This window comes from Mya arenaria, chromosome 14 (genome assembly GCF_026914265.1).
Source record: "Mya arenaria isolate MELC-2E11 chromosome 14, ASM2691426v1".
Classification (NCBI taxonomy): Eukaryota; Metazoa; Mollusca; class Bivalvia; order Myida; family Myidae; genus Mya; species Mya arenaria.
In genome coordinates this window covers 13,020,834-13,045,641 of record NC_069135.1, presented here as the reverse complement: position 1 = coordinate 13,045,641, position 24,808 = coordinate 13,020,834, and the positions used below count along the sequence as shown (strand labels likewise).

Below are 24,808 nucleotides of genomic sequence, written 5' to 3'. Positions count from 1 at the left end.
TATTCTTTGGCCAGTATTTACCGGGAAACATACTATGAATGCTTTATTCTGTGATATCACGGACCTTAAATCCATATATGGTCTGCATGGCCGTGGTGATATGAACTAAAAAGCTCGAATATTGTTCCAATTTTATCGTAAAGAAAGAAACAGAACAATACAAGAAAGACAACTACGAGTTCCTTATGATACGTTCATAAATTCTATGGCCTCCCTTTGCTTTTTTCAGACGTTCGAACTTGGTGGACTAGATAGAGAATTCGACTTATTATTAGTGTGACATTATGCGGAAGTCTTTGTGTGAACATTAATTTATTTTATCGTATGACTTCGTATACTTTATTATTTGTGTTTCATGTTGATTAAAAATTGTATGTTAAAATTAAACCGTTCATGTTGCCGTTTTTATTAGCTTTTCAAAACTAAACCCTTTCATGTTCCTACCCAATATATTAAATAAAGACTTATCAATAAAGACTGCTCATAACCTTGGTGAGTGAAAAGCAAATTTTGATTTCGGTAATTGTTTACTGGAAATACCCCATACTGTATTACAAACTCGGAATAAAATTATTATTTCTGGATGTACACGTGTTACGTCGTGTAGATACGTAATATAAATCACGTAACAAAGTGTTATATTAACCTAGAAGCTCAGTTTAACCTAGAAGTTCGGTTAAATCTTGATTATTCTAGAAATAACATATGCGTGGTATTTATATCTAGCAGCGGAAAATTTCATTTGTGGAAAATTTCTAGTGTGTTTGGTTTATTCACGATCATCCGGTTCGTGCGTGAGCGCATGATGACCCAGAAATCAATAAACCAATCAAAACATAGGAAACCATGATCACGTGTTTCATTTATTTATGAATCGTTCGCGCAATATGGTTCATTTTCTCTGAAATCAAGCAACTGAAAGGGTGCGTTTAACGAATAAAATATCAAGATGCCGCAAAATAAAGAAAGAGAACATGTGATGAACTTCTCTCCTGGACCTGCAAAGCTTCCTGACGAGGTATGTACCTATTTTCATTCACGTTTATATGTTTTAAGTGAAACACTATCAAATGTTTCGTAAAAGTTATGCATTATGACCCTTGGGAGTTGGATGATTCTGTCAGTACCATTGCGTGCATCGTTGTGGCAATCTCATTCTCACGAACCTTTATTATTAGAAGAAACTTGTAAATTCTTCGTTGAATTAAACGGACAAATTATTCAAAGTATCGATGCACATGGAACTCGCAGGGTTTACTTTGAAATATGCGAGTCAAGTCGACTGTACTGGGTATGTACTATGTACTGGGTACAGTGTACTGTATAAGTAAGCTTTCAAAATCAATATGACAAGCACAAATTCCAAATTGGTCATGATAATCATCATTGACAATATTAGTTATCAATACATATTTATATTAGATTGCACAACGTTTGAAAAATATGTACAAACAATCAAAGCATTACCATTAGGAGATAAAATCTCAGAAAGTCAGGTTGATGGTCTAGTTTTTTTACGTTACAGTTTGAATGCCTGGTAAACATTAGTCAGATGCATGAACATTTTATGAAAGGAGCATTACTATCCAGTGCAAGTTTATCACTGTTTACAAAATCTCATTTTACTGAGAGTTTCAATTGTATTGTATACCAAAAAATGTGGATACTGATGGTTGACGGTCAGTCTGGGTGTGTATGGGGGTGCCTCACACTGGCTATGTTATGGGTAAAAAAGTTGACAAGTGTGTCAGCATTTGATATTATTAAAAAGCATTTGATATTATTAAAATTAAGCAGATTTAAGATTTTTAAAAATGTCTTAGATCCTTTTTAAAGTTTCATGAAACAACATACTGGTATACTGCAAACAAACGTTTTTGGTCATTGTATTAAGCACATGAGAATAATGGTTAGACTAATTCTTATTCAATTTTCAACTCAATGGAAACCACACCTGACTAGTTGTAAGAGGGTGATGACATATCTTGACAGATTAATATACAAACTGGTTAAAACTGGCTCTGTACATGTAGGTAAATCTAGAACAAACTGGATGTTCACTCACCAGTGTTGCATCATTTTGGTCTGGTTCAATTCAGTGTAATTTTGTCAACCATATAAATATGTACAGTATACCTTTTGTTGAATAAATTTAGCAAATTAAGCATTAATTTTTATATTGTATCTCTTAAAACTATATGCTATTTATGCTTTGATATATAATATTATATTATTTTTATTAAACACATTATCATATTAATGCATATTGAATTAAAATAATTTCGCCAAGATCTGGGGGCAGGGCTTTTTCTGCCCAATTTGGGAAAAAGACCTTAGACATTTTGGGAAATTTTGTGTGGTGAAAATGCCGAAATTGGGAAATTTTACAGTTAAACGAAAAAGCTGTCTAGTCTCCAGCGAATTAGAAAATGGTTTTATATTAGTTAATTTCCCTTTAAAATACCCACAATGGCTGAAATATCAATCCTTGGGTGTAAATATCTATTGCGATAAATCGATCATGACAGATAATATTTTATACAGATATCTGAATGTGATGAAAATGAATGATTTCCGAATTCAGTTATCAAAAAAACTTAACATCACATAATTGATATGATGTTGATAATGATCCAGTACATGTAAAAAGACTTTCTAAAAAAAAAAAAAAAAAAAATTTGATTGGGATTTTTTTCTGAAAATTGGGAAAAATATCTTATATTTTGCTTTGGGAATGGGTCCGATAGTCGGACCCGTGGGTACTATAGAAAAAGCCCTGGGGGGCAACATTGAATACAATAGAACAGCGAGCTAAATACTTGTTGTCACTGGGGCGAAATGATCAGATTCCACTGACCTGACCTAGTTGACATTTATAATGATGAATTTGCTTCCAATTTTGTTTATTTAATGTTGAGACACTATACCAGCTGATAACGTCATTTAAAAATTGTTTAAATATACATAATTATTAAAGTAGATAAGATCAGAAGTTTAAACTTAAGGCGCTCAATATAGGTTGAGGCAAAAAAATGTTTGTTTTTCTTAACTTCAATGCATATTCATTTTTAACTTGTTTGACTAAAAAAACATGTGTCAAATTTTAGCTGCTTTTTTTTATCTATACCTAAATCCTATGCTTTTTTGTTTTGATCATTAAAGTCAAATAAATAAAACATGTGAAATGCAATAAAAATAAAGTTTTGTTGCATCAACCTTTACTACTAGTAAGCGCTTTTTAAATATCATGATAAACAAGGGAGATCATTTACACAGATATTACACCAATATTCAAAGGAGTTATCTGATATATAAGCTAATAAAAGATAAATTTAAAACTGCATTATATTTACCTAAATTATATTTACCTAAACTCAGTAGTACTTGCTGTTTCCTGCCATTAAACTAATTATTTAAGTAATGATTAACTTTTTCATACATTTAGGCGCCCCGTAAGATGGGGTTATAATATGATGAAGTATTAAGGGCCATATGCCCTGTAATAGCAGTTGCAATTTGTATCTCGTATTAGGTATTGGTGCAGGCCCAGAAAGACCTGACTAACTACGCAGGCACGGGTGTTAGTGTTATGGGTAAGTAGATTGGACTGAGGTACCAGTATTGCCCGACTGAGCTGGCCCGCTCCACATGCATCAAAGATTCATAGATACATGCTATGAAAATGTGAAGGTTACAGGATAAGGATAGGTTAATGATTTAAACAATTTTAAGATCCAAAATGTTTTTATAGCACTTGTTTACTTTTTTGGGACTTTTCTTTGTAACAGTGCAGTAACGTTATCCTGTAAGCTTCAGATATCTTCAGGATTTCAATATATTTGGTTAGCAAACATGTTGGAAAAAAGGTTTTTGAATTAAGCTAACAATTGTAAGCTGGAAATGCTCCTGCAATACATTGAAGTCCTGATCTATCTTGTAATTTACTAAATAACCAATGTTATTACTTTCACAGTGACTAAAGAACTTCTGTTACACCTTGTAAGAGGCAGATTATTCACATCAGACGTTTACACCTCTAGTTAAATTGTTATTAAAAATTAATATTTTACAAGTATAGTAAATAAGTTATGATCATTATAAATTACTTTTCATTTGTATTTATTTGACATGTATATTTCATTAATATTGTTTTTGGTCGAATTATATAAGAAACAAACACACAGAAAAGAAGAAAAAAAGAAAGTTTGTGACATGTATTTTAATAGTTTTTTTTAAATCTCTTTCAGAGCTCAGTCACAGGTCGAAGGACTTTGAGAGTATCATTCAGCGGGCAGAACAGGACCTTCGTAGCCTGCTGTGAGTTAAACTTACACTTGATTTATTTTGTGTATAACTCCATTAAACTTTTTTAACACATTGACTTAGTTAATATAGTTTCCAGATAAAACATGTTATGTTTTTCATGTTGATATTCTATGAATCCATTGAATTTGTTTCAAGGGGTAAAATTTGAGGAAAGACCTATAAATACTTTATGAATATATATATGGTTACACTTTTCCTTCCTTCCAGTGACATCCCAGAAAACTACAAGGTGTTGTTCATGCAGGGTGGGGGTACAGGGCAGTTCTGCGCAGTACCCTGTAATCTCATGGACCTGAAGCCTGGTCGCACAGCTGACTACATTGTGACTGGCTGCTGGTCTGAGAAGGCTGCCAAGGAAGCAGAGAAATATGGCTCCGTGAACCTTGTCCTACCAAAGACAAAGAAGTACACAGGTAAGAACTGCTCAATTTCGGACTGGTGAGGAGTTGGTTAAATGTTTAAGGTACCGATCTCTAAATGCTGAACTGCCCTGCTTATTTTCAAAGCTATTAATAATGACTTTCCCTGAATTAATGAAAACATGTAGAATTGTGAAAAGCTCTGCTCTTTATTGCCAAGTTTAAAAGGCATTTGTGTTCCACATAGTTTGTGTTGTTTTCATGGATGTATATTTGATTACTTGTACGACAGACATACTTCTATTTCTCTGTCATGATTACAGGTATCCCCCCAGAGTCAGAATGGAATCTCAACCCTGATGCTTCATATGTCTTTTACTGTGCCAATGAAACTGTACATGGTATGTACCTTTACATGTGTTTTCTTCCCTTTATGGGAGTGTATTGATAAATTTAAACAGTCACTGCTGAAAACCCATGAGAAGCAAGTACAATGATATTATATAATCAACAAGGCTGTGTATTTAACAAGTAGTTTTGTGCCATATTTTAGGTGTCGAGTTCCAGTTTATACCAGAGACTAACGGTGTGCCTCTTGTCTGTGATATGTCGTCCAATATCCTCACTCGCCAGGTGGACATCTCAAAGGTGAGCCCTCTATGTCCTGGAAATTTTCAGCACAAACCCTTGTACGATCGTGTTTTTTTTTAATAGTACAAACATGGTAAAATCGCTGTTTTTTTTTTTAAAGGTTTAATATTGCACCGATTATATCGTCACAACTTCAGCCATTACTGGATCATGATAGGTAGTTATATGCCTAAGTAAAACGTCCATCAAATATTTTTTTCTTAAGTGATGTTTCAGATAAGGATTTACTGCAGCTGAACGAGTGTTTCTTTATCACTTCAGTTTGGTGTGATATTTGCTGGAGCCCAGAAGAACATTGGTTGTGCCGGATGTACCGTGATCATCATTCGGGAGGATCTTCTTGGACGAGCCTTGCCTAACATCCCTGCAGTGTTCTGCTACAACACCATGAACACAAACAACTCACTGTTCAATACACCACCCACCTACAGGTAAATATTTTGTATCTTAGATCTGTGTACAAATCTTCATGTAAATGATTAGAACTATCTTTCTGTTTATGTGTGCTGCTGTGAAGTATTGTATATATCAAAAGATAGATGATGTTTTGCAGATTTAAATTCTGAAGTATTGGTTAAATTATAAGTTCTTGTTCACAAACATTTGATTACAGTATCTACATCATGGGCCTGGTGTTTAACTGGAAGAAGGAAAATGGCGGTGTTGACGGTATGGAGGAGAACTCTCTGGTCAAGTCAGGCCTCATCTATGACGTCATCGACAACTCCAGTGGCTTCTATGTGTGTCCGGTGAACATTGACTGCCGTAGCCGGATGAATGTGCCGTTCCGTATTGGGTCGGCGGAGGGCTGCGATGTGCTGGAGAAGAAGTTTCTGGACCAGGCGGCAGAACTTGGGATGATACAGCTGAAGGGTCATAGGTATGCCTAATGCTTTTATTATCAATTATTTAGGCTTCTTTTGCATAATTTATCAAAACCTTCAGTCATTGGAATGTTCCAAATGAGAGAGTAGTCTAGTGCCACTGCGGTATTGGTGTTCCCCTCTCACCCAAAAAGTTGAAGGTTTGATCCCTACCAGGGGTATCTATTATGTCCTCTCAATAAGGACTCTGTACTGGATCTGCACAGGTAGTAGACTTAACATCTGTCTGCACAAGTGTCTTGGAATTATTTGTATAAAACAACTTCATGAATTTTTCCTTCTTTAAAGAAAATATTTAAATACTGACTTTATCTGATAAAGAAAAAAATCATGGCCATGTCTGGCTTAATTGGGTTAATGTTGTCAACAAATAGAGATGTTTATGCCTTGAACAATTGCTTTAGTGCTAAAGTGTGCTTTTAGTGGAATATGTGAGTAGATTGCTTGATATTTACATGTGGAATCATGAACACAATGGTATGTGTACAAAATGGTGATCATATCATTTAATCATTCATTAGCTCCTCACTCTGTATTACTCTTTAAGTTGACTTCATTAAAGTCAGTTACTTATACAATACAGTACGGTTACATTATTTTAGCGTGAATACTGGTTTGAAGTGAATATTAAGACTGATAATGTCCTCATATAGTGCAGTTGAACCTTATGGTGAATGATGGTGTGTACTGACATGACCGCTCTGGCTGTTTAAGCCTTGTAGTGTGTCAACGGGGCAGACAGTGGTCAAGTGTAAGGTCAGTTGGCCTAGGTCGGTCATCCTATCACTGTCCATGCAGTTATCGTATGATAGTCTCTTATAAAAAATTGCTGAATGTTTAAAATAGAATGTATTGTATTAACAGTATTACTTGCTTAGGGCTATTCTAGTAAAACGTATCATCCCTGGGGGGAAGTTAGATGTATTTTTAGAATATGGGTGGGCATCTTTTTTGCTAATTTGGATCCCAAAAGGGTAAATTTGCTTCAGTAGGAGGGTGGTATAATTCAAAGTGATTCTGCCCGGAAGTTACTTAGTGGCTAATATCAATAACATTGGAATTTAAGAATTGATAAATGAAAATAAATTAATTCAATTATTATACAAATGCTTCAGCATAATGAAACACTTCTGAAGATAAATGCTACCATGAATACAACATTACGATATACTAATGAACCAGGTGCAGTACCAACACCTTCATTTGAATGTAGCTTTGTAATAATGTAACAGTAAGAACACACTGTTAACTCTTAATGATTGAGAAAGGTGAAGTATAGTGATTACATAAGATTATTTCTGCTGGTGGATGGGAGGGGGCGCAGAAGAATGATGTATTGTCAGTTGGTAAAACTGCAAATCTAATTGATTGAGTGTGGTAAATATTATACGTATTGGAAATTGATAAGTGATTTCATGGGCTGGTGATGTAGGTAACCGTATGATTGATAAATCTCCTTTGCTATCTTAAGTTAACATGACATCGGTTTACTCTAGAAGGTTTAAAACTGATATTCTGTCAGAGTTCAATTTTTTTCATTCCAAAACACTTTTATTAATACCAGTATAGAAAAACCACAAACATAAATACCACAATACCCATTGACAATACATCTACTGTAGAAATACAGTATGAAAGGGTTCAATGAAGCATTAAATGGCTGTAAAAACTGTTATGCCACCTTAATAGATGTACTTCATATTCACAACCAAAGTTCAGGACTGAAGAAACGAAGGCATAGGAAATTTACCATTAGCTGTCTTAAGGTAGACTGAGGTTATAAACTGGAACATTGTGTGTCATAACTCAAAATGTCATGTAATGAATGTCAGAATCGGGTTTAACTAGGGCATTATGATCTTAAACAGAATTTGAAGGGCGTAAAGTCTAGTCAAGTGTGACCTGATGACCTTATGTGTGCAGTAGTATTAGATCTTTTAAATGTAATTCATCTTGCAGTTGTAAAAAACTGTGACTGAATTTTGATGCACATAAATATTAGATAATGAATGAACAATAATTTGTGGGTTTAAATTTGTAATCTTGCAAAAAAATTACAACATAGTGATTAATGTGAGAAACCATCATGAAAGTAAGAAAACATAATGAATGAATAAAAGACAAAATGAAAGTATAAGATCATAATGAAAAAAGAATACATAATGAAAGTAAGTAAAAGACTGAAAGCAAAAAGATAAAACGAAAGTAAAATGATGATTATGAAAGTAAAAAAAATATAAAAAAATAAGAAAATTAGATGGAAGCAAGAAAACATGATGCAAGCAGAGAGATATAATTAAAGTTATAACATAATGAAATTTAAAAAAATATATGATAAAAGCAAGAAAGCATAATGAAATAAAAATAACATGAGTAAATGATGTGACCTATGAATGATAATGGCAACTAATTTTTTTCACCTCTCTATTTTCAGATCGGTTGGAGGTATACGAGTGTCCCTGTATAACGCGGTAACAGTGGAAGAAACACAGATCCTGGCTGACTTCATGAAAGACTTCCTTAATAAGCATAGAAATTGATCACATCATGGACTTCCTGACACTTGACCAAATCAAATGATGCTTTATGTATATGAATTGTGAAAATACTCCACAAATAATTGCAGAAAGTAACAGAATCAGATAGGGCATGATTTGTGGGTTTTGTTTAACTGCAGTGCAAATGTGATATATTCATACTGGTAGCAGTGTGATTTTATGTTTTAATAAATTCAGTTTTATTCTTTATCAGTTTAATAAATACTGTTTGGTATTTAATTATGTATTTTGTAGCCTTAGTTTTATTTCTGTATTTCTATAAGTAAGAAATACAGGTGTGTTTATCATCTCTGAGATTTAGGGTTATAGTTTGTTTTAGGCCAAGTATTGGTTCATGTTACACTTGAAACATGTGGTATTAACAACCACAGGTAATCTATTACCGATCTTTTGTGAATGTCAGCTAATGTTACGCTCATACTTATAACAATCTGTCGTTTGTACTTCTAATATACCATCATTACTAACTTAACTTCAAACATCCTCTTTGGCTATCACTTTTTGATTTTTAAATCATAGCCATCCTTTTACTCACATAATCTATGTCTAGGAATATATGCATGAACATGTAACGGCCACAGAATGTCTTTCAGTTCTGCCTTGGCACAGTTCATTACTTTTAAAAGAGCAACAAAAATATTATTGTTTTAATATTTTATCAAATTCTTTTCATTTGTCACTGAATGTTTGTCCTTGAAATGTAAAATCATTCACTGTCAATATTTGTCTTTGAAAAGTTGTGCCTTAATGTTTAACCCATGGTCTTGTTAGAGACCTTGACCAATTTTTAACAGAGGATATGCAAGGATAACATTTTACTCATCATTACAACTTATTAATTTTGAAACTTCAATGAAGCACCTTACAGAAAAATAACTGACAGGAAACATTAATGTTGTATTTTTAATGTGAATTTTGTTGGGGGTGAATGCCACAAGGTGCCAAAACCTTCTACAGTTTGATGTGGCTTGGTGCCTCTGGCACTGGGTTACCCTTTCGTAGTCTGTAGACATTCTCAGTTGGAAAAACATTAACAAGAATCAATGTGAAGGGCTTCCATGTAGCATATCCGTGAATAAATAGAATCTCCACTGTTGAACTGATATTATCTACATGTCGATATATGAACAAATATCTGTATTGTGTCCATGAAGTATGTATTTTTGAAAAACTGTTAAAACTAGTCGCCATGACCTCATGTTTCAATATTCATGCATACATATACAAGTTCATACCTGTTGTTTGTTATATTGTGTATTGGTTTTGTTATAATTCCAATACTGAGAATAAAAGATGAAATCTTGTATATTGTACTAGTATAATGGAGTGATTGTCCTCTAGTAGTCAATCAGCAGTGAACAAATTAATATTTTGTTATTGCCTGGACAATTTGTGCTGAAATTTGTGACCTTAACTAATTACCTAGTGACCTTAAAAAAACCAATTTAAAGCCAGGTTTTAAAAATGACCAGCTGCTGCGAGACTGGGAAAACGGCATATGTATTCCTTCTGTGAAGAACTTGGAACATGCTTATCAAACCCTGAATGTTGGTCAAATAATTGTCACCCCTTAAAAACAATATGGCACAGAAAAACAAAACCACAAGCTCATTAGTTTACATTTATTTCTGGAAACAATAATACACATTCTTATTTAACAAATGTTGCCACGGTTATCACAGACCACTTCTTTCACGTAAAACATTCAAAGTCAATCTGGCTTTAGCAATTAATTCTTCAAAGTCAATTTAAATCACAATTAGAGAGCTGTCCGGACTAAACCAATAAAATTATGAAAAGTATCCTGACATTGATACAAAAACTTCAGCCAAGGTGCTACATGAAGAAACAGTTACCCCCATTTGATGGTTGGTGATCATAATTGTGTACAAAGTATAAACATAATCCCTTAACTGTGAAAGTAGTTTGCACCAGAAACTCACATTTTGGCTGTAAGTGAAAGATTAAAATTCAAGGCCACATATCAAAATGTTGCTGTCACTGTTATGCTAGGCACTAGTTTGTCTTCGTTTTATATGTTCAAAGGTCGTAACTCTTTACAAAATGGCCAGAACTGACAGACATTGGGTTTAAGAACTATCTGTCCATATCTTAAGATGTAACAACACAAATGTTTTGTAACAGAGTAACTGAATGTTGACTCTGATAAGGTGTAACAGAAAATGGTTTATTAAGGGTAACCTGGCCCTACTTGATAAAAGCTGCCCAATCAAGTACTTTGTTAAAAAAAAGTCCTCCTGCAATAAACACTATTTGTTTAAACATAACCTGTCAAATATATGAGTGACATTTGCAAGGAATAGTGCTATTTGCAAGAAATTGATCTTGACAAAGTACATTTGAAAAAAAAAATCCCTACCTACTCTACCTTATAATTTTGGGTATGTTATACTAGTATGAAACAAACATTTTTTAACAACTTTCTTTGCAGTGGTATAAAATAGCATTAAACTTATGCTCAATGTATCTTTCTTCCCTTACACCCAAGGTTGGTGTCCATTAATTCTCTACTTGCATGAGTCTATTAATTCTCAGTTTGCACATCATTCCAGCAGCCACTTTGTATAGTTTCAACCCAACATTCTTCATAATCAATGTACAGCATTCAATCACTTTTCCACACCTTTCTGCTGATGAGGCCCGCCTACTTTGAGGATGGATTAAGTCATGAGGGCTGGTACACCTTACACAGGTCCTCATATGGGACCTTCTCCAGTACGCGACCCTTCAGTGGACCCTGATAATATATTATGTGAAATATATTATATATTATAATGATACTATATTGTACAGAATGAGAGACAATCTTATCAAAACAACTACTGCAGCATGGTTTTATCATAAAAAAGGCCTAGAGAACTTTAATGCACCTGAATCTTCAGATATACTTTACAAAAATTAATATACTTAAATGATGGCAAGAATTACATTATGTATAGCTGTTTCCATGTACATGAACAAATGATGAATGATTTGAAAATGCATCAATCTGATAAAATATGAAAAATAAGACATCCCGTTATATACTTTTCATTGAGACTTGCTTAAATATATTGTAATGATTTGATTTACCAGCACTTTATCTTGGAAACCCTATAACAAGCTGCAACAGATGTCTATCTGTTTTTATTTTTTAACATAGTCTAGACAGCAAATTAATTATCATTGGAAAAACGTCCTCAAGTTATGCAGCATGTCTGATATACTTTGGTCTCTTAAAACAAAATTACTATGACTTTCATGCGTATGAATTTAAAGTATTATCATGTTCATGTCATTATTTACATAATTGATAACATTCACATTGAAACAAATATCATAGAGGACATATAAAGAATATCCCCCACCAGGCGGACAAGGCAGATATTCCAAGCTTTGAACTTTTTCAACAGTAGAATGTCTACCTTATTTAGAACTGTACTTTAATACAACCACCTGCAACTTTTTAAAAGTAGAGTACAAGGGAAACAACTCATTACATTATACTTAACACATCACCATTTCCTCCGGAGTTGTCCCCCTTATTGTAACAAGACACTGAGGGCATTTTATTCATGATTATTTTGTTTTGGTCAGAGTTATGAGACGATTAAACAATTTGAAACAAGCATTGCTATCAATACATCACCCTTCAAATTCAATATTTGAATAATGGACAGTCAGTGTTCAAATAATGGACAGTCAATAGAAATAGTGGTGTGTTTAACATACTGTAGAATAAAGAGGTGTGTTGACAAACTTGTTTTTCCTCTAAATGCTATCAAAAACTATACACTAATTTTAAGAAAAATAACTTTAAAATCCTTTTTTATTTAGGTTTAATAAAAAACTAAAAATATGCTAATTTGTATGAAATTCCGATTCTTGGGTTGTGTACCGGTAATCAAGATGGTAAGGCAGTGTCCACTAAGTTGATAATAGCGCCATGAAATTCATGATTTGGACCTCGTTGTTTACATGTTTTAAGTCAGTGAAACACCTCAAACTGTCATTATGTCAGCAAAAAAACTGTCTGGCACAGTGTGCCTCGGTATGTTCTTTCTCTGACATAATGGACAGGGTGAGGCTTTCCACGCTTACTTATAACAGGACTAAGCTAAGCTCTTTGTTTCTGTTTTAGTACAGTTTGTGTAATATTTACTTTCTTCAGAGTTTTTGATCTTTAAACGGAAATTATCTTTACAATTAATACAATAAACTAACTTTCATTTAATAAAATCAAGATAAAGAAGGAAATTTGGCTTATTGAAATAAGCGACTTACATGTAAGGTTGTTATGCTTAAGAAGTGTAGGCAAATGAGAATTTATGATTTCTTCAGATTAATTAAAGTTGGCCAATAGGGTTAATTATCCATAAATTACTCTTTACCGATTCATAGTTTTAATTTGCAAACTAGTTTTATAAAATTGAATGCAGATTACAAACTTTACCACAGAAATGAACTCTGTAGCAACCTGGAGCACTTCTTGTTGTTCTTTTAGCCAAGGACCCAAATGAGAAGATGAGGAAAACTTACAGAGTTGAGTGAGACCGTGCAGCAGAACTTTTTCTCATTGATTTCCTCCAGTGTGGCTGTCTGACTGCGGTACGCTCCGTTCACCAGTAGCACCGTCTTGCCTGAAACAGACAACAATGGCCATGTTTTGTTCACAGACAAACTTTTCCACATATTATACAAAAAATAATAAACATTTCAAAATTAAGGCTTGAATATAGAAGAGGGAAATATAAAACTTTGTTGCAGGTTTTCACTATCAGCATGTATCTATTCTGAAGGAGTTTAATTACATTATACCCAAACCATTTCAAGTTAAAGTTAAAGGAATGTGTAGATATTAAATGCTTTGAATTCTATAGCAAAATACAGATTTTGTGACATATGCGAGCAACAAGAACATCAAAACATACAGCAGAAATTTACATACTTTAAATATGACAAAATGTATTCATAAACATTGCGAATCCCATATAGGTAAAACAAATTCTAATATCTCTTTAACAAGAGGCCCAAAAGGGCCTATGCTCTACTGGCATGGCTTTTGTGGTCATATCAATCTACAGCATGTATGTATGGGTAAAAGGTAACAGACATATAGTTTATGTTTTGTGTTACCTGAAAACGTAGCACGTTCAACATCTGAGCCCAGAAAGTATTGGAAGCAGATTAGTTGCATGAAATTTTTTAATATGTGCCAAGTAAAAGTCATCTGACAAAAAAAAATGCTTTCAAAACTGTACTCAGTAAAAATTTCTGTAGTTTTAAAAGTTAAAAAAAGTTGGTCAAAAGGTCAAAGTCAAGGGCATCCTAGGACAACATTGATCAATTGAACAAACATTCACAATCAATTGTGCTGAGATGGATGCACGAACACACAAAAAGATTTTAAAACCTTTCCAGATTTATGTTTACCAAACCTGTGAACCCTGGGTGTGGCCAGTAATGTCACCAGGTGCATAACTTAAACTTTCACAACCAATTTTGTTAAGATGAATGCGCAAACTACAGAACTTAAAGCTAAAAAATGGCCTTTGGGCTTTCAACAAGAACAAGGCAGAGTAATTCACAAAATCAACTGCAGAAGCAAAAAGCAAATTGTCTCTCAAAATCCTAGACTTGCAAATTGTCTCCCTTAACTCTAGACTTGAATTTACATGTACATGTAAACTTGGCTAAAAATAGAATTCGCTCGTGCAGACCTGGCTAAAAATAGAAAGCATTTCTTTAAAACTTTCATGGCCCATAATCTAGGCATTTATGGGCGGATCTGGCTGGTTTTCGAAAGGAACCGAGCTCTAATGGATATCTAGATACTGTACAAGTTTCATCGAGATACAATCAAAACTACAATCATACTACGTACACGTTACCATCGCATAAGCTCTTCTGGCCTTTGGCCAGTAGAGCTAAAAATTAATACTCTTCATAAAATCAGCAAGTATCCCATACCAAGAGCGGGTATGACAGTCTCCAGGTGTGACTGGTCCACTCGTATCTTGTCCCCGGAGTCCAACATCTTGATTACAGCCCCATATACATCCTGAACTGACTGCAAGTTTAAAGTTAATAGTTTCAAGCACAACTGAAATTTTCATTACACAAGGTCCTTATTCTGCATTTTTCAGATATTTGTAAAACCATTATTCACTCATTGGCAAACATATTAAACCCTTATTTTTTAAATTTTATTACCGTAAACAAGGTATCCTTGAAATGATAGTTTTCAAAATTAACAATGTACTGTATTTATCTAAGGGAGAGTAAACAAATTATGATATTCAGTAAACAATTTAAAGCACAAAACTGACTACAAATTTCACAATTATCACATGATTATTATAGGGGCTTCTTACAACTGACAATTTGCTGGTCTGGATGAATTTTGACCTTGTCTGACCAATTTCATTAATAGAAAATGGCTTAAAAATCAGCCCGAAATTTGTTCATTTATCTACAATTTCAGTTCAGAACAGTAAAAAATGTCAAGATTTTGAGGAGATACAATTTTAGCTCAGATAACCTGTTTCTAGCTCTGTCACGTAAGGTTAGATTATATCAATACATTTTTAACTAGATTGTGGCCAAGTCAGTTTGCTGAGAAGACATAGAACAATGCAAAAGTAAATTCATCCATAAGGCTGCCTGATGGGACTCAAACCTTGGAGTTCATGCAATGCAGACTCCTACATGTACATGTATATAAATTATATTAAGAAGTTCCCAAAGCTCTGCACTCGCCTTAACATAAGCCTTCCTCTTGTAGTACTTGTCCCCAAGCTTCTTTGAAACAACCTTGACCACAATGTTCTCATGCAGCCAGTGGTCACGCCGGTTCATCTTCTCCTTCCTGCCTTCCTCGTGCTTCATGATCTCATCGAGGGCTGACTTCCGCTTTTCCCCTACTGCTGGTTTCCGGCCCTCCCGCTGGCTGGGGCCTGGTTTGCCCTCATCTCCAGTGGCAGACATTGGCTTCTTGAAGATGTTCTCAACTGGGACTGCCCTTTAAGGTTCAAACTCAACTCATAACTAATGACAAAATACCAAGATTGACATATTTTATAAAGATTCAAAGAAAAATTGCAGGAAAATTTGAAATAAATTGAGAAATTTGCATTAATGAAAGAGAAAGTTTTTAACTGCATACCACTTTCAGTATTGTATCATGGTTTATTACACACTTACTTTGCTGTTTCTGTTTTTTTGGCGCCACCTAGGGACAGGGTCACTGAAATGTAAGGTTATCAATACAGCAATTGACAACTGCTTCAAGCACAGTATATATATATACAATATATATAAATGCACGCTTGGTGAACCATTTAAAAAGGATTGAAAATTTCTGTGTTGGAAATACAAGTACTACAAATACCAGATCTTTTTCTGCCCATTTTTGAAAAAAGACCCTAGACATTTTGGGGAAAATTTGCATTGCGAATATGCCTAAATTGGGAAATTGTACAGTTATAAAAACAAGCTTTTTGGTCTTCTGCAAATGAGGAAATTATCAAATATTAGTTTTTTTCCCTTTCAATAGACCTTTAACGGCTTAAACATCATTCCTTGGGATGTAAGTATCCATTGCAATAAATTCTAACAAATAATATTTCATACTGATCTCTGAATGTGATGAAAATCAATGATTTCTAAATTCAATTATCCCCAAAACTTTACATCACATAATTTACTAGGAAAGTGAATGAACGGGATTTTTTTCTGAAGATTTGGGAAAAATATATATATATTGCTTTGGGAATGGGTCTGATAGTCAGAACCATGAGTACTATAGACAAATCCCTGAACACATATAAAGAGTGTATCCACTTGTGACCTCAGGTTAATTACAGTGTCGAATGAAGAGTGTAGAACATTAAAAGGTACAAACCACAAAAAAATTATGTCAATATCATATAAACAATTTTCTTTTTCATTTTAATTTTTGGTTCAAAATAGTTATTTTTATGGTAAAGTGTCACCACCTTTCCCAAATTAAACAATGTTTGAGTTTGCAAAGTTTCCCACATTCACCTCCCTATTAATCTCCCCCTTCTCCAAGGTCTTTAGGCCATAGGTGATATTTGATCCCATCCACCCACCATACATCTTTCTCTTTCTCAAGTTCATGAACAAAATCTGTATACTTTGTCTCAGGCATGTGTTTCCCTACCCGACCCTCTATAGCTTTCCCCTTTCAACTTTCTACTCATTCCCCTGACCAGATCTGTAAACTTGACTGTCTCAGGCACATTATTTCTCACCCAGCCTCCGCAAACTCCTTTTTCACCTCATTCTTTTTTAACATCCCTGTATACTCTGTATAAGGCACATGTTTTCCCACCCTGCTTTAATTACTCTCCCCACTAACCCTTCTCCTCATTTTCCCTGACTAGCTCTGTCTCAGGCATGTGTTCCCCACCCTGCCATCTATATCCCCTAAACACTTACCCATCTCCTCCTCATTTTCCCTGACTAGCTCTGTCTCTTGCACATGCTTGCCCACCCTGCCATCTTTAGCCCTTAAACACTCACCCTTCTCCTCCTCATTTTCCCTGACTAGCTCTGTCTTGGGCACGTGTTCCCCACCCTGCCATCTTTAACCCCTAAACACTACCCCTTCTCCTCATTTTCGCTGATGAGCTCTGTCTCGGGCACGTGTTCCCCACCCTGCCATCTATAACTCCTAAACACTCACCCTTCTCTTCCTCATTTTCCCTGACAAGCTCTGTATACTCTGTCTCAGGCACAGGTTTCCCCACCTTGGCTCCCCGTTCCACCTGCTCCTGTATGAACCTTGCTGCCCTCTCATTGTCGTCCATGTCCATACGCTCTTTCGCCTGCACTATGACAACAAACATTACAACACCATTTAGTTCTGATTGAATCAAAATATATTTGTTGAATTCCACTGTGAACACATAACAGTTAAAAGAATTAGAATTCATGGAATAATTCATGTTATGGGTTGGAGTCAAAAACTTCATAAAAATATCATACTAAACCTTTTACGAGCACTATACAGCTAAATTTCACAAATTTTAAACAGAGAAAACTTTTAGAGACATAATCTAACAGAGATGAATTTCTGAAGGGTAAATGTTTTTAAAAATATTGCTTTAATTTCAAATACTTAGTAAAAAAGAAGTGTCAAGGTATCACTAGCAATTCAATAGTCTTCTTCTCTTTGGGTTGCCACAGCAACCAAAGCATGTCTGTATATAATATCAAGGTTGGAAGTCATAAAACATGGCAAGTAATTTCCTAACTTAAGTCAATTTCTTTAATTAAATATCTAGCTGGCTATATAATAACCTTATAATATCTGAAATACTCATATTTTCATTGAATACATAAACTTTTATGTTAAAACACTTCTTTTTGGTTGACTTCAGAAATCTTATGGAATTCAAATTTGAAGAGTTTACGGCCCCAGATATTAAGATGAGCTATTATCCAATAAATAGTTTTAAAATGATATGAATTAACTACTTATAACTTCCTTCCAACCACAAACTTTCTTTCATAAAACTAGCTTGCAAATTGCACGATCGAGTTAAAATGTGGTATTTTCATTGGCTTTGATACTTTGTGAGTTATGCCAAGATTCAGTCTTAGAGTGGTATTTTCACTGATTGTTTATGCAGTGTGTGTATACCACGTGATAAATTACATCATTTATGCTACGTAGGAAGGCAAAATTTGCTTAAAATGAAGACTTAAATCAATGATAACTTTTCATTTACAACACCATTTTAAATGAAATAAAGGGCAGTCTATGCCGCATAAAGAGCCCCACATTTGTTTTATAACCAAATTTTGATGAGGTCATTAGTTTCATCAAACACTTCGACAAACCTGTTTCCAAAATAATGTTGACAGTGCTCCGTCAGACGGCCGTATTGTGAAAAGGTTTGTCGAAGTGTTGTAAGAAACTAAACTCGCAATCAAATTCTGGTAAAACGCCGAAGGTGGGGCTCCGTAAGCGGCGTAGACTGCACTATGTTTCATTTAAAATGGTGAAGAAATGTTGAAGTTATCTTTGTTTAAAGTCTTTCTTCAAATCAAAATATTGCCTCCGACGTAGCATTTATGATGCAATTTATCACGTGGTATACACACACTCTTATGTACGACAAAGAAATAAAATCTCATAGTTTCATAAACACCAGCTAGCATATTTATTGAGATATTGCAGAATCCAATTTTACAGGATGCCAAATGGACAGAAGCAGGGTTAATAAAAGAGAACTAATGACTGCAAATTCCATAATAAGACTTCTAACTAGCCAGCATTAAATTTTAAAATCTCTTGTAATCTCTCAGCCTAACCCACAGATATTAAGACAATGAGTGTTGCAGCAGTGACCAAGGCAATGCAAGTTAGATTTAAGTATAATAATTGTAGAATAACTGCACAATAAGGAATTCTTTGTCCTTTGAGGTCAAATCCAATGCTGATAAACAGAAGAGCACTCACCTGCCTCTTGCTTTTTTATGGTCTCTGGGTCACGATCAATGTACTTGACAAACCAGCCCTTCTCTGTGCTGTCCACCTCGCACAAACCTGAAAAAAAGTTGTACACACAATAGGGCCATCATAGTTGTACAATCCATTGTAGGGTCATCATAAAGTTGTGCAATCCAATTATAGGCCCACCCCATTGATGAGGCATTATTTAGCTATACAATCCCAGTGTAGAGTATATATTAATGTATTATAGGCTACACGATAGGTAGGTGACCTGATATGGTATATATGGGGCAAAGTAAACCATATCCATCTGAATTTGGTTTCCTGCACCCTGTATATCCCATATAGGACTAACCACGTAGCGTATATATTACATCAACAACCTGTTTACATTGATCAAGAAGATACGCTGTCTGGAAATGTTTCATTTAAGTATCAGAATTGGAAGATAGAAGCCATTTTGATTTTATATCATGATTAGTAAGCCGCTATGGAAAACTATGGAATCACCATGAGACCAATGGCGTTGCAACATTCATGTTTGAGGCATGATACATGTATAAAGTTAAATAATCCCAACGTAGGGTCACCATAAAGTTGTACAATATTAAACTTAAAATTTAATTTTATGACTTATGATATACTGTACTCCTTAGCTGAAGCCGCAAATAGCCCTTTTCAATACCTTATTCTGAACAGTTCACAAAGAGGCTGTTATGATATTTTCAATGCAATGCTGTTTTTGGAGTAAAGAATTGCAATCATGATGAAATTTCTCATCTTGTCAAGATAAAGCGCATTAAATTATTTCAATCAAATATATAAGTCCTAACCATCCCTGCCAAGCCACTTGACAAAGTCTGTGAGTGTTTCCCACTGTGTAGAGTTCATATGAGTGTGGTCACGCATTGAGATATACTCCTGGTACACGATGTTACTGTGTACACGCTTTGTACCGAACCTCCGCCGCAGCAGTTCCAGGTAACCGTCCTGGAAATCCCTGAAAAAGGTTGAAATGGATCAGGTTGATCAGCACATCTATAAATAACTATCTTGTACTACACACCATAAAAACATTGCATTGCATTTTTTTCTGGTGGAATTGTTTAGATTTACTAAAGGGATTACATAGCAAAATGAGATACAACAATTAAAGATGGAATAGCCTAGTTATTTTTCATTAGTTCACTTGGTTCTTTAAATATCTGGTGTATAATAATTAACAAACACTATGATTTTATATAATAGACCAACATCTTAATGCATTCTTTCATTATTAAAAGCTACAGATTCCACATGATTCTATGCTTATTAAAATTATAATAGATCCAGTTATAATCAGCCAGATATAAACTTACATCACACATTCAAGAGTTAAACTATCACCAGGCAGTTATTAAGTTTTGGGAAATAATGCTAACGCACTGAAGACATTAAATTTAGTTCTTTTACATCTATTAAATCTAAACTTCACATACTTTATGTACTCACTTGGAAAATGAGTCCACATATTGGTCCGGGTTTTCAGCAAACAAGAGCAACTGTCTCTGATGGGATTCTGACAGCATGTGACACTTGAAACCATTCTGGAAATGGGAAAACATTAAGTGACATCTGAAAATGTTCTGAAAGTGGGGAAGCACTAAGTGATCTCTGAAAACGTTATGGAAGTGGGGTAACACTTAGTGCCATCTGAAAACGTTCTGGAAAAGGGGTAACACTAAGTGACATCTGAAAACGTTCTGGAATAGGGGTGACATTTATATAGTGCTATCTGAAAACATTCTGGAAGTGGGTAAACACAAAGAGCCATCTGGAAACATTCTAGAATTGGGTAAACACATAGTGAAGTCTAAAAATGTTCTGGAAGTGGGGAAACACATAGTGACATCTGAAATTGTTGGATGTTGTGTAACACTTAGTGCCATATGAGAATGTTCTAGAATTGGGGAAACACATATTGAAATCTGAAAATGTTCTGGAAGTGGGAAAACACATAGTGACATCTGAAATTGTTGGAAGTTGGGTAACACTTAATGCCATCTGAGAACCTTCTCGAATTTGGGAAACAAAATGTGAAACTTTAAACAATACTTGAAGTGAATCAATAATCAGTTAAGTTGTCAGTGTAAACAACATGTCGTGGATGCCAAAAGTTTTGTGTAATTCTTGCAACAATCTCAAAACAATTGCATGACATTCTTGAAATAGAAATTGAGTAATCGTTTGATATTATTGTGCAATCAACTCACTCCTTCTGACATCAGTTAATTGCTGTTCATTATATAAAGGTGGGATTGCATGATTTCAGGGGCACTGACCAATAGAAAATTGCAATATTTTTTTTTTGGGGGGGGGATTGGGAGTGGTTTACTGTAGTCTAAAATAATAGACGTGTTATACGGGATTCTTCCAATCCCTAACGTCTAAACGGGAATGTGCAAAAAACGGGGGTGTTTTAAAAATATTGAAATTGTTTTAAGTGAAGTATTTTATTGTTGAAATTGATCATAAAGAGTAATATTCATATTTTACCATGTAAGTGAAATGTTATTTAGCACTAAACAAGCATTTAATGCATAAAAACAAGTTGTTTACCTTTCCAATAAAACGAAAGTTGACTGACACAAACAACAATTAGTCAAAGGGGAACAACTCCATACAATCGTAATAACTCGGCCTCCTCCGACAAAGCTTCGAGATAGACCTCTTTATACAATCGTAACAACTCGGCCATGGCCGAAATGTTCCGAGCGATTTAAAACTGTGCCCTGAAGCCTTGCAGGTGCCCTTCATGTATATATCGTTATGTTTTGACAGAATGAAATGGAGAAAAGCCGTCAAACTCATAATTAGAAGTTGGACATTTATTTTTTGTGTACAGAACTAATATAAAATAACATTATCTGGTAATATTTCTTGTTTTTATGATATTTTATAGACGCTATATGCTTTAACCCGGAATCCTGATCGGAACAACTACCCACTTTTGATACTGAACAATTTGTAAGTGAAGGATTTGCCATATCAAAAATTTAAAAAAAATCCCTCAACGTACAATTATTTGGACTATGGTTTACTGTAGTCCACCTAAATGGCCGTCAACGAGTCTTTTGACGATTATTTTAATATGGCAGACTCGTGACGTCCACCATCCCAGCAAAAAATAGCAAGCGGTCCTTGCGCAGAGAATCCTCGCGGCCACAATTTTGAACTTATCTCTTTTATAAATTCAAATTTCTACGAAAATATTATTGCCTACTATTAAACACATATTAAGTTATGTCAGTATGCCCAAAAAACATGTTAAGTTATTATAAAACACTTACAAGTGTGTCAGTATGCCCAAAAAACATGTTAAGTTATCATAAAACACTTACAAGTGTCGATTGTTTATCAAGTATCCCGATATCGGTAAATCTGGGACAAATCTGACTGGTTGCGTACATGTATAACGGTATTCGTGACCCATAATATATTAATGTGAAAATAACAACTCTAATGACAAATTAAATCCAGTTCAGATCACTGTCGGATAAAAATTGAACAACTTTGTCATTATTATTCAACATCAATGCATATTATTACAGTATATCATTTCGCCCGTTGTTAAATGGTAGAGAGTTGTAGCGTTACAGGGATACATAAGAAATGTCAAAATAATAAAAAAGTATCCCTGATCGCTCATTATTGTAGCTATGGTTTACTGGTGCTTAACTGGGAATATATATGTGTTTACAAGGTGTATTTTTTTATGGCCAATGACATATCTCAATATAAATGGTGACCAGACAGTACATAAAAAGCTATAATAGCCTTGATCATGGTGACCAAAAATGGCCTTATCCGCCTAATATACACCAACCTCGTCCCTGCACTGTTTTTGGCACATCTGGCAATACCAGCGCAGCTTCTGGAGACCCTTTGACTTGATACGATTGGCAATTGCCTTCGGAGTCAAAAACCCACCTTTCTCCTTGCCCATGCTTCACAATCTGTAAACAGAAAACGTAACTACGTCATGTTCAAATGATGAGTTTGTGTGCCTGTATGAAACCTAGTCCAAATAATTGTACTTTGGCGGGTTTTTTTTTAGATTTTTGATATGGCAAATCCTTCACGTACAAATTGTTTAGTATCAAAAGTGGGTAGTTGTTCCGATCAGGATTCCGGGTTAAAGCGTATAGAGTCTATAAAATATCATAAAAACAAGAAATATTACCAGATAATGTTATTTTATATTAGTTCCGTACACAAAAAATAAATATCCAACTTATAATTATGAGTTTGACGGCTTTTTTTCATTTCATTCTGTCAAAACATAACGATATATACATGAAGGGCACCTGCAAGGCTTCAGGGCACAGTTTTAAATCGCTCGGAACATTTCGGCCATGGCCGAGTTGTTACGATTGTAGAACGAGGTCTATCTCGAAGCTTTGTCGGAGGAGGCCGAGTTATTACGATTGTATCGAGTTGTTCCCCTTCGCATAATTGTTTTCTGTGTCAGTCAACTTTCGTTTTATTGAAAAGGTAAACAACTTGTTTTAATGCATTAAATGCTTGTTTAGTGCAAAATTACATCTCACTTACATGGTAAAATATGAATATAACTCTTTATGATCAATTTCAACCATAAAATACTTCACTTAAAACAATTTCAATATTTTCAAAACACCCCCGTTTTTTGCACATTCCCGTTTAGACGCTAGGGATTGGAAGAATCCCGTATAACACGTCTATTATTTTAGACTAGTATGAAACCTAGTCTGAATTTACTTTTGCCTTGACTGTGGAAAAACATAAAGGATAGAAGCAATGTCGACGATATTGATGTAGATGTAAGAAAATAAAACATATATTTTACTCTTCAATTTTCTAATATTTGATTGCTAAATAATAAAACTGACAACACTTACTTTTTAAACAAAACAATGAAAATAATGGCAAACACAAAACAAAGGGACACTACTCGACTGTTAGAAGCGCATTCGGAGCTCCTCGGGGCTCGGCCATTTTTTTAAAAAAATGACCGAGGAGTTCCGAATGGAGTTCCGATTGTTAAAAGCGCAACCGTAATGTTCAAGGTTATAGACAATCTTCATTTCTATATCATAGTACATGCAGGGCGAGGCTGCACCAATTTCAACCGATAGGTATAGATGATAATTGTCTGCAAATAAAAAAAAAAGTTGTTGTTTTTTTGCCTCAAGCTCTTGTGTTGTTTTTTTCTCTCAAATCTTTCGATTGTAAATTCCTCCGCCTTCGGGCAGTATATCGAATATTTCACCATCGTTTTTCGGTCATCATTATGTGATGTACTGTTTGACGGCTTTACTAGTCTTTAGTGAAACAGAAAACGCTGCTAAAAACATAATGTTAGCATCAAACCGAAACAACAGCCTCAACACTTAAATAATAGTATGTGTAAAAAGTTTTAGCAATATCAAATATTAATTTTCGACATACCAACAACTTTATCATGAGGCATCACATATATCTGGTGCGAAGAAACGGTTTGGCTGTACAGATAAGGGGCCGAGA

General features: G+C 34.6%; 2 protein-coding genes across 2 annotated transcripts; one reads left to right on the top strand and one right to left on the bottom strand.

The window, feature by feature from the left end:
* Nucleotides 1-863: 863 nt before the first annotated feature.
* LOC128217174 (phosphoserine aminotransferase-like) lies at nucleotides 864-10,082 on the top strand. The gene is made up of 9 exons (XM_052924117.1): nucleotides 864-1,018; nucleotides 3,533-3,593; nucleotides 4,248-4,317; nucleotides 4,534-4,739; nucleotides 5,009-5,086; nucleotides 5,239-5,333; nucleotides 5,598-5,767; nucleotides 5,950-6,216; nucleotides 8,655-10,082. Exons 1-9 carry the CDS (start codon nucleotides 950-952, stop codon nucleotides 8,758-8,760), a joined length of 1,122 nt encoding a protein of 373 aa, XP_052780077.1. The 5' UTR covers nucleotides 864-949; the 3' UTR covers nucleotides 8,761-10,082.
* Nucleotides 10,083-10,385: 303 nt separating this feature from the next.
* LOC128216459 (DNA/RNA-binding protein KIN17-like) lies at nucleotides 10,386-24,253 on the bottom strand. The gene is made up of 11 exons (XM_052923034.1): nucleotides 24,184-24,253; nucleotides 23,130-23,259; nucleotides 20,756-20,850; nucleotides 20,098-20,264; nucleotides 19,271-19,357; nucleotides 17,489-17,635; nucleotides 15,982-16,024; nucleotides 15,534-15,799; nucleotides 14,749-14,844; nucleotides 13,318-13,418; nucleotides 10,386-11,536 (listed from the first exon to the last, which is right to left on the bottom strand). The coding sequence occupies exons 2-11, from the start codon at nucleotides 23,247-23,249 to the stop codon at nucleotides 11,465-11,467; spliced, it is 1,194 nt and encodes a 397-aa protein (XP_052778994.1). The 5' UTR covers nucleotides 23,250-23,259; nucleotides 24,184-24,253; the 3' UTR covers nucleotides 10,386-11,464.
* Between the last annotated feature and the right edge of the window lie 555 nt (nucleotides 24,254-24,808).